The following is an 11,057-nucleotide window of genomic DNA, read 5'->3' as shown; positions in this document are numbered from 1 at the left end:
CACATATTAATTAAACAGGCTTACAATTGGTCCTTGTTAAAGTTTATACAATTATTATCATGTTCCATGCCCTTTTGTCGGATTTTACCTTTGTGAACCTAATGTTTCCGTTTTTTATGCAGTTTATAAGTCCTCTCCAAATTCATAAGCTCATTAAGGGCATTCTGAGACAAATAGCAGAATTAAGAATGGAAGGAAGCGGGGGAGGGGGGGGGGGTTGAGGGGAGGGGGCCATTTGCAGACAGACTGAATGCAGTGGGTCAAAACCTCACTTCAAATTATCTTACATAATAAAATATTGTTTACTTTATTCATAGCCTATATTTACTACAAAGAGAAATGCTACGAGCCAATATGTAGGCCTATGGAGTTTAATCTTATGAAATCGACTTACCATTACCAAAGAAGAGAAGAGCAAACAAGCACCAAATATGGCATGCCATTTGAAATCAGAGTGATAGCATCCAATTCAATAATCCTGGTAACAAGTTAACATTCATTATCAAAATGTAAGACAGCTACAGTAGGTGAGACAAATTTCGTTTCTAGAAGACATCCACGGTGTGTCCCGAACACAGTGAGGCAATAGTGACGACAATGAAATTTGTTCGATTACTTTCAATCATCCATGCCGTTAAAGCACGTTACGAAAGAACGACATGATGTTTTAAGTTTTCAACGGTCGAAAATGAAAGTACGATGTTGTGTATATTAATCATATTAAGTGTATTGCGGCATTTCATTGATCTGGCGACAGAGTGTGCTCTTTCTCTTATCCGATATGAGGTTGAGATTTGCTTGACCTACTAATAACAAACAATGGAGTTTGATGGCTTCCAGAGAACCGTCAGGACACATACTCTTCAGGATGGGCTCCAAAACGTACACAATCATAGTTGACTCAGTGAAACTGTTCCTTAACACATTTAACTTAATAAGACCTTATTTACTGACTTCATCGCTGCTCCTTCTCAGAGGTCGACACCTTTACATTTTAATACATGCGTTTTATTATATCAGGTACTATAAAAATACATCGAGTATACTCCCAATCAAGACAAAATTGCGTTTGTCTATATTCACCGCCAATCTATTCTTCACTAATCTTTAGTTAAATGTGGCAAGATCATCACCGAGGTTGTTAACAAGAGTGTTCACATGTTTTCTATGTTTTTTTTTAATGGTACTTATTACTTGAGTAACTCTTGTCAACCCTCCCCATCCACAACAACAGACAAACCAGAATGATGAGACAGGTTTTATTTAAATATCCGTTTTGTTTTTATTTTTTTGCTCAATAATCCAACAATATGAGAAAAAAGCGTGATATTACATCATATAGACATATTAACAATTAGTCTAATTGCCAGTATATTAAAAAAATAAGCGTCGTCCATATTCGATGAACATGCAATGTGCATTCCATGGCTCGTGGCATCTGGTCTAATGGTAATGGTACTTTCAGTGTCAAACAAAGTGTCGTCTAAAACGCTCCTATTACTTGATACATTTCCATGGATCGGAGTCCTGCCAAAGTCACCAACTAACCACAATGATAGTTCAGTTGCTGGGAATGACCCAATACTTTTACAAGTGATTGAAGTCGGTGAACCTTCTTGAACGTATAGGACTGTTGATTGGGACTGGTTACCTCCAGTTAGAAAGAGCAGCACACTGGAAGGAGGAACTGTATGCATGGCAAAAGAGAAGAATCGTAAGAGAAAGTACTAGAACGAAGAATGAAGCATTGTGTGATATGCAGACAGGCCCTTTGTGGAAAGCAGTTTTGTAACTTAATGATACTGCGTGTAAATAAACAAGAGACGATCTCAATATAAAAAAAATAAAAATCGTGTGGACTGCGGAATGATGCTTGGAAACAGCTGGTTCGTCATTTTGTAGATATGCATGTAAATAGATTGAAATGGAGCTTAAATCGACGTAAAGTGTTAGCATATTTTGTCCAATGCTTAAGCTATTGTGGATGAATTGAGTGTTACACAATTTTGCAAAGACTGAAAAATCCAGGATTGATTTCAATACGTGTACACGTATTGACTCCCTGAAAGAGACATACCATGAACATTCAGAAGAACTGAGGATCTAAGACTCCTTTGTATTTCCGGGTGTGATGCGATGCAGCTGAGAATCTTTCCGTGGTCATCTCTGGTGGGTGTGATCGTCAAGGCTTTCCTGGAGATGTAAGATCCGTCTTGAATGACATCAGATTGATCCTGATGAACAACGGTCACGTCCTCTGGTACTAGCCATTGCAGTACTGCGGGAGGCCTTGCCCTATTTGCTCCACAGGTGATGCTTAATGACTCTCCAGCAGTTATACTTATATTGGCGTTGTTCAAGTATTGCCGGCCCGAGTGGGCGTTAGACATGAAAACCCGTGAGGGTGGAACTGGAGAAAAACACAGGACATTACAAATAAACACCCCTCATCCCAAATAGTTCCTTACCATTTCATTTTTTAAATAATTAATCCCTGAATGATTTTCTTGTTGGCGAGTATGAACTCATGCAAAATTTTCAAAGGGCTGAATAAACAAATAAATAATAAAAAGTAATAGAACAGTCATATTATTCATATTATGTTTAACCTTGCCACATACATTTATGCCCCGTCTATGTATTCATATTTAACAACTTCTTACAAATAACACGTCGGAAAGAGCCCGTTTTATGAAATGATACAGAAAGCAGGAGGTGACGGGGGTTATGTAAAACTAAAAATATCTACAATCACATCATCTTTCACATGTTTGGTGAACAAAAAGCATCGTCGATAGAATCTTTGATCATGAGCCTTTTCACGCGTTAATCTTGGATTCGTCTTTAGAATCACCGGAGCTTTCACACGGAAGATTTGTACCGTAATTTGGGTGAAAATTTACTGGAATTTCCCTTCAGGAGAAGAATTTGACTTCGTGATTGTGATTAGCGTTCGGGATTCTAGTTTGGTTTCACACTTGTTAAAAATCGGCATTACCCTTATTTTTCACTGGAATACTTGTTCAAATTACTGTTTTTTTTTACTGTTTTAAACTGCGAATAGTCATGAGCTCTAGGTAAAATGGGTTTGGGCTTTCACAACGATTTCTTTTCAGTGGGTAAGAATGATGGTACAATACTGGATGAGTAGGCCTACCCATTCGTAGATATTTGATTTTATAACATCGTGCTCATAGTGGTTAATGCAACTACTTCATAGGGATAGGTTTTTTCATCTTTCTGTAAGAACATGGTTATCATTTAAAAATTGCTAAGATTAAAATGTTATGCGTCGCAAAATAGCGTGCGTGCTTAAACAAAAACAATATTAGGTAGGTGGAATGAAATGTCCCCCATGCTGTCCAACCTCCCTTTTGTTCTTACCTGGAGTTAGTACTTTCAGTATTTCAGTCGTTGAACGTTCTCCATGTAGGTTAAATACATTGCATGTGTATCTCCCACTGTCACCAGTGTTCAAATTGATTATCGTAAGCGATGTGCTGCGGTCATCTCCCAATAACTTGTACTTTGTAGGATTTGAAATATTGGGTGTACATTCACTCGCAGTTGTGCACCACTCAGACGCAATTCGCGTTTCTTCGTGTTTCCACTTGACAGTGCGATCATTCGAAGGAGGGAAATAGGTGCACTTCATCGTAAAATCTTCTCCTTTGACAGGTAGGAACTGCCTTCGTTGAAAAGATATCGTGGCTGTAGACATGGTAGAGGGGGAGCCTGTAAATGGATTGGTAAGGAATATTGTCAATGATTGGTAATGATAGACGTATTGCTAATCCATAGAACTTTACAAGACCGTCATCTTTTTTAGACTAGTATCAAGAGCTGCAAATTGCACCCTTCAAGATTCACGTTCATATTTGACTCAAACGTGACAAAAGGGGTTCAAACTTGCACTTGTTCGCGTTTTGCTACAGGTTGCACCATTTTGCGAAGGATAACACCCTTCGTGCACCTTAAATGCGTAACACAGTCCATATTTTTTTGATCCTGCGAATGGCAAGCATGAATGGGAAAATATGTTTTTTGTCGGCAGTCTGCTTTGACCTTAAACTCACTGAAAATAATCATACAGTAACGGAAGAAGTCATTATTTCTATATTCTTAGTTTTATTAACAGCCTACCTTTACAAAGAGAAGGAAAAAAACCCGCTACAAGCCAATATGTATAGATTCAAGTTTATTCAAATTTAATCAAATTCGACATACCTTTGCCAAACACAAGAAGAGCAAACATGCACCAAATATGGTACGCCATTTTAGATCAGAGTGATAATGTCCAATCCAATGATCCTGGCAACAAAGAAACATTCATTATCAAAATGTAAGATAGTTGCAGTAGGTGAGACAAATTGTTTTTAAGACATTCCGATGTGTCTCAAACACATTGATGTAATAATGATGACGGTGAGGTTTATTCCTTACTTTCGCTAGCCTATGCCGTTAAGCACATTTCAAAAGTGCATGTACGACTTAATGTCTTAGGTTGTCAGCGGTCGAAAATGAAAGTGCGATATTTCATACATCATATATATAGCTGCATTTGTTCGGACGACAGAGTGTGTTCTTTCCCATAGCCGGTTTTATGTCGAGGTTGCTTAACCGAGCATACAATGGATTGGGAAGGCGTCCAGAGAACTGCCACGACGCATATCCTTCGGGATGACCTTATGCAATAACATCATCGCAACGCCATCTTACATGGCTTTTCCTTACATGCCTTGTTGATCTTCAGCTGGTGCAAACCATAACACCAACATGACCAACCATTGTTTGAATATTTGACACATGCGATTCTTATGAGATGACTTTGATAAATTTTAGAAAGGATCTCATTCATTTTACTTAATTTTTTTTCTATAGAAACATTGTATCCATTTGGTGACCCCTGAAAGTTAGATCAGGGAAGTCACGTCTACCCATATGTTTGCTAAACGCAACTGCATACCAGTCAGTTTAATATAAAACATTGTTTTTTTTTTATTCCTACCGAATTAATTTCTACTGTTGGCTGTGATGGCTTCTAGTACCAGCAGAGAAAAAAAAGAAAAGAACTGGGGAACATTATGATGAGATCTGGATATACGATATAGATTATAAACCTATCAGATATTACTGCAGACAACATGGAATTCCTTTTTGCGGTCTATGCGCTAAGGCAAATTACTAGAAAACAGGTATGTTGTTTGATAAATGTTTCCACATAGCAATGCATTGTATATTTGTAAATACAAATTCCGTCAATATATCGTGGTGTAATCCATTTAATCCACTAGAAGTAGAGGGTATACAGGGTAAGATGGCTCCCATCATGCTGTATTGGTGAATCCGATTCATGCTTTTGCCTTCTTATCTTTGGCTCTTTCAAAACAATTTAGTCTGAATTTGTATTTGCGTGTGTCCCGTCTCCTTCATTGCAGATTTTCATTTATTGTTATAAACTTAGTCATTAAACTGAACGGATCCAAAAACGTGCGCTTTGTTTCATTGTACCCGGGGTACCCGTCTCCCCTCTTATATGCACAACGGCTTGCTCTTTTTAAGTTACCTATGTTGTGTGAGCGCAGGAATGACCTTCTTGCGATTTGGACGCGGTCTCCTGAAATCTGATCGCCACCGTGTCATGCTACCGGTCACTCGTCAAAGCATCTCTAATCGTAGTTCAGGATTAAGAAATGCTCATCTACTCCACTTGCCACGTTGCAAAACCCAACGATACAAGAACTCTGCGATTCCCTCCTTAAAGGATACACACAAAGAAAATTCACGAAAGTGATGATTATAGACAAATTATATATGAATGGAAAGGTCTTGTCTTTTTATACACAAATATGTCACTAAAAAGTCTTACAGATGTTGTGGAAATGCAAGAAATGAAATTAATAGAGACCCTTCTCAGCCCCCCAGCCGCCCCCAGGCAGACATTCACGCGATCGAAAACAGTCGAGAATAATGACGTCACATGATCGACTACACACTATCTCTCTGTGCATAATAGTACACTGATACACCTTCCTGGTCTCTATTTTTCTTCGAATTTACCGTTTTCTTCATGTGTTGTGATATCCGATTTCGACATCTTCAGACTATAAGAGAACCAGAACTGTGTTACTTTGTCCATTTTTATTGAATTATGAACTGGAAAGACCGATTTTGTCCACTCGACAGTCTTCGTTGTGTTGCTCTGATTCCAAGCTGTACGGTCCCATTCACTTGCTGCCGATGCAGGTTACGCTGTTTGATCCAGTCAAAAGTCAAGGTAAGCATGTTTGGAAACTGTTCTGTACTTGTTCTGACGATGCATTCAGGTCAGATGACAGATACAGATCTGATATAATTTTAGAATCATGCATTTTGGCATGACTACTATTAAAATTAAAAAGTCTTTATTTTAGAAATAATGTTTTTGCACAATTCCAGCAGATTTTTCTTCACAAAGACTTCAGTCAGATTTCTAAATAAACTGGTCAGGACTCAGGCGATTAAATTATTTAGGAGCACTGGCATGGACCATGGCTGAAAATATGCTGTTTCAGAGGAATGTTTGGCATTATCGTAGTTTTTGTCACCAGTCCATTCACTGCCGTTTATTTCGTCAACGGCGGTGATCCACTCCCATTGACTTTGTACACAACGAGCGCACAAACACCAAATTTCACGATAAGGCCGAATGTTTTCACGATAAGGCCAAATGTTTAAGTTTTTATTATACACAGGTCTAGTACCCAATGCGTTTATGCTCAGGAGGGCCCTGTATCGTATACATCCAGATACACAGAATTATATCACCATAATGCCGATGTCATGAAGCAAGACAAATTTTCAGCAGTGGTTACCCTGATCATGCTGATTCCTGGCCAAAACTAGAGTCTGGTGTTTCTTTCTGATTAGAGTGCTTCTACATATGAATGCGTAGTGCCTTCAACATAAAACAATGAAGATAAATGCACTCTTTGTAATGACACAGAGTACCGTACCTCAAGTGATTCACTACCGCTAAGCGGTAAGTAGAGTGGGGCCTACACAAACATCACTTGAGCATTGAGGTAGAGCACCAGTGTTCTGAGTGGAATTTTTCAGGTGTCTAAACCTACTATTATTTGTTGTTGACCGGGAATTACATGCCACCGCACGTCGTCAATCATCAAGATAATGAAATTCATACTTTGATTTGATTATTTCAATTATTTATTTTTTCTCTCTTCTACACACAGATCTGCACACTTGCTGACTCTGGTGACTTCTGGTCTCTGATCGCTACTTCAATCTGGGAGATTCCATCATGTCCTCTTACTGATTTGGATATAGCCATTTTTTTCTTCACTCTGTCCAGGAGCTACGATGCAAGTTTTTGACTGATAATGATGCAACAGAAAATTTATCTTTATCGATCTTGGAAACGATTTTGAGCACAGTTTTGGAGAGAACTAAAAAAATTGACTTGGACAGGAATACAGCTTGTCGAAAATAAGAACACACAACTTAAAACGAAAAAAACAATTTTAATGTTATTAGGGCATTTTGCAATAAATTTTCTAATCAATCACACGTCCCAAATCAAGGGTAAGTCCTTTGATTAAAGACAAACATGTACATGTAGTTGAACTGCTATTGCAACTCGACCTTATTACGCTTGAATTTGAATTTAAGACTTACGCTTGATTTGCAATGGAACATAAGTTTCTTGCAGTGCCCCATATTTGTGTTTTGTTATCAGATATCTAACGTGCTGATTTTTCTCGAAAGGTACAATATATTTGTCCTTTTAAACGGTATTTGAATATGGCTACGCCTTTTATTTGTTTTCCACAATATTTATTGCATGTACATGTATGAACAGAAGTGAAATATTTATTGTGAAGCACTGAATGTTGTGTGCTGTTGTGTGATGGTTCATCATTTTTTTTTTGTTCTAAGACTGTAAGCCTGGTGGGTGTGAGGAAGTGGCCTGGATGAAAGAAAAGTGAACATGTGCCCAATTACAGATTTGCATATTTTAAGACAATTTTGTTTCTGGATAAATATTGCTATGCATTCCCTACATTAAGAGTAAAGGAGAACTCCACACAATCAAAAATTCATTTGAATTTAAAGAAAAATAAGATATTGCAGGAAATTTCATAAAAACTTTGATTCAAATTTATATAATTACTACTCTAACATTGAGAAATTTTGCCTAATTTATAAAACGATGATATGCTCATCTGTGTCGATGTGCAAATTACACTAACCGTTATGTCACACGCACTAAGTTCTTTTGTATTCTGTTGTTTGATATATTTACATGACATGTAGATTTGATATTTAATTTTCTATTTATTTTCTGAAAAATTTTCAGAGGGATTTTAATTCCTCCAAATAACATTTAGAGTTACAGTTCCGTAAATGTAACCTATTGTGTTCGGATGAAGAAATTCCTATACTCAAATCTGCAAAGAATTAAAAAACAAAATGCCACAAAAAAATTAGAAACGAATGTGATGTGAGTGACAACACTAATTTGCATATCATTGTTTTGTGACTGTTTTGAGTAAAAACAGCAAGGGAAATTACTCTATTCAAATAATTTTTAGTTGATGTGGACTTGACTTTTAACTCATCCTGTACCCCTCCCATCCCAAATAAGAGTAGAATCTAATCAAGAACTTGAAAATCAAAAGCAGCAATTAAATAAGATTCGATAAATACAGGTCTGAATGGGATTTCACAAGAAAAAAAGCTGGGTAGGGACGAGAAGGAATAAAAAAAAATAACCAAGTTAATCCGAGTTTTGAACCAGGGTCCTCGCACACGACAAAACGATGGCCAACACGTTTGGCCACAGACCATTCCCTACATTATGGTGTGCTTTTAAGATATATGAAACAAAGTCCGCTCGCCGCTGTGGGCTAATCATGTTTCGGCAATTCAACTGCAATTTCAATCATTTCGCGTTGGATATTGCCATGTTATTTTGTGGTTCCTGACTTTGTTACTTAATGAAATTTCATAATTTTTTTTTCAGTCGTGACGAAGAATGTCTATGCTTTATACTGATTATAATATCAATTTGTCGCAAGTGTGATTTCTAAGTGAAAATATGCTTTGTTTATTCAAATATATTTCTTGAAAAAAAAAAACATTTTTTCTAAGCTAAATATCGGTTACCAAAATACGTTAAATGTGCACTTTATTTCACTGTTCAGTAAATTCAAACTTTTATCTATATAACAAGACCAATCTTGTGAGGAATAAACAATTCTAAGAGCAAAAAACGCTGATTGGAAAGATCGTCTTCAATGGGCTGCTGTCAGCTCAGCTGCTCACGCTCATTGTGTGACGTCACTCAGCTGGAGCTCGCAAGAGGACCGATGGAAGGCAGAAATATGGCATGAAAATAAATCATTTTTGAGAGCTGATTTCTGCAAACTCTAATGACTATTTTGAAAAGTGAAGTTATATATCTGATTAGTAATACTTCCCCTTTACAATGATGACCATAAAAAGGCATTATAAAATACTTTGGATTCTTCGGGTGTCTCCTTTAACTAGAATGCTAAATTCCAACATGTAGTTTTATGCTATTAATCAGTATATTGTGTTTGCCAAGAATATCCATCTCTGTTTATCTCTAAAAAGTATATAATTGCTTTTTTTGAAATCACACACGTTTTTTATTTATTTCATATGCTTAATTACTAGATAAGTTAACACTTGATGTTTCTAACTATTGATAAATGAATAAATTCCGTATTCATAAACCTTTTTACATTAAAAGAAATCTTACTGCTATTAAACACCGTATACAATATCACAATTAAATACGAATATAAAATTCTTTAATTCCTGAGGATTTAAATATAGATGTTTCTTTTTTATTCACTTTTCATCAATTTTGATAACATCTAACTCAAACGTAGGCCAATTGGATATGCATGCAATATAATACTACATCATGTAGTTTATCTAGCTTTTCATGCCTTATGTGTTTGATGATTATGATAACGATATTGATCTCTATGCAAATGATAACTATTAAATGGTAATGATTATAATAATACATATAGTGACGATATTTTTATATACAGTGACAATAATGATATAATCTATAATGATACAATTTACCGTACTCTATGCCTCCTTTTCCGTATGTCAGATGTCTTACATTAGCATTAAAATATATATATTAAAAACATAATTCCATTTTTATTTCTCAATGTGAACCTTCCACTTTACGATTTAATTTTATATCCCAATCTTAACCTTCTCCCAACTTATAGATTTGTTTATTGAATTTAGTGCATGCATTTCAGTTATCATTACCATATTATAGCTTTTATAAATATCTTTGGAAATAAATTTGTAACGTGCTCACATCTAGAATTACCTTGAAAGTGCAATATACCAACGTCAATTAATTAATTGTTACGTTATATTATTTGACTACTTCATTTCACTTATGTAACAATGAAATTTATGTATACATTGTAATCTTCGTGTGTATCAGTCTCCCAACTGTTTTAACAAGGAAGTATTTTGTACAATAAACCGGAATGAATGAATGAAATTCATTATTTTACCCCCGGAATTCTTTAGCATTACTATCAAATGCATTGGTTTTCATTGTGTTGATATTCTGTTATCCATTTTGTGAAATATGCCAATAAAATGAAATAAAATGAAAGCTGATTCGACCTACCGACATTATTTATGCATGTCCAGCTCTGACGCACCTAGGTTCTCAGGCTGCGAGGATAGTCGAAGATGTCGTCTGGTTTTGATTGACTATGAACCAAAAAGTTGAATCGGGTCTCACTGCTGTTTAAAGTTAATTGATTTAAAAATAATTGATAGTTAGCTAAGTAGTCTATTTAAGTATAAAGTCTATAGACCAAACAGGTAGATTATATTTATCTTATTGGATAAATTCAATTAAGAATGAATTCAAAATGTTTGATCATTAGGTGTGTGTTTGTTAGACGAATAAATAAAGTGACACATATGCAGTTATGTCGTACATGAATAAGCTATAGGTGTTCGAAAAATCTATCAAGTTATAC

The 11,057-nt window shown here is 36.0% G+C and overlaps 1 protein-coding gene across 1 annotated transcript; it reads right to left on the bottom strand.

Moving 5' to 3' along the window:
* Positions 1–1,329: 1,329 nt before the first annotated feature.
* LOC121420781 (cell adhesion molecule 2-like) lies at positions 1,330–10,784 on the bottom strand. The gene is made up of 5 exons (XM_041615416.1): positions 10,697–10,784; positions 4,228–4,311; positions 3,385–3,735; positions 2,078–2,410; positions 1,330–1,687 (listed from the first exon to the last, which is right to left on the bottom strand). Exons 2-5 carry the CDS (start codon positions 4,274–4,276, stop codon positions 1,335–1,337), a joined length of 1,086 nt encoding a protein of 361 aa, XP_041471350.1. The 5' UTR covers positions 4,277–4,311; positions 10,697–10,784; the 3' UTR covers positions 1,330–1,334.
* Positions 10,785–11,057: the final 273 nt, after the last annotated feature.

This window comes from Lytechinus variegatus, chromosome 8 (genome assembly GCF_018143015.1).
Source record: "Lytechinus variegatus isolate NC3 chromosome 8, Lvar_3.0, whole genome shotgun sequence".
Classification (NCBI taxonomy): domain Eukaryota; kingdom Metazoa; phylum Echinodermata; class Echinoidea; order Temnopleuroida; family Toxopneustidae; genus Lytechinus; species Lytechinus variegatus.
This window is presented reverse-complemented; position numbering and strand designations above follow the sequence as displayed.

Excerpts from the sequence above, each read along its gene's own strand:
- LOC121420781 (XM_041615416.1), bottom strand. The coding sequence starts at position 4,276 with ATGGCGTACCATATTTGGTGCATGTTTGCTCTTCTTGTGTTTGGCAAA. Across the intron at positions 2,411-3,384 it reads ACTGAAAGTACTAACTCCAG|TTCCACCCTCACGGGTTTTC; the intron begins GTAAGAACAAAA and ends GTTTTTCTCCAG. Across the intron at positions 1,688-2,077 it reads AGTTCTTCTGAATGTTCATG|TTCCTCCTTCCAGTGTGCTG; the intron begins GTATGTCTCTTT and ends CCATGCATACAG.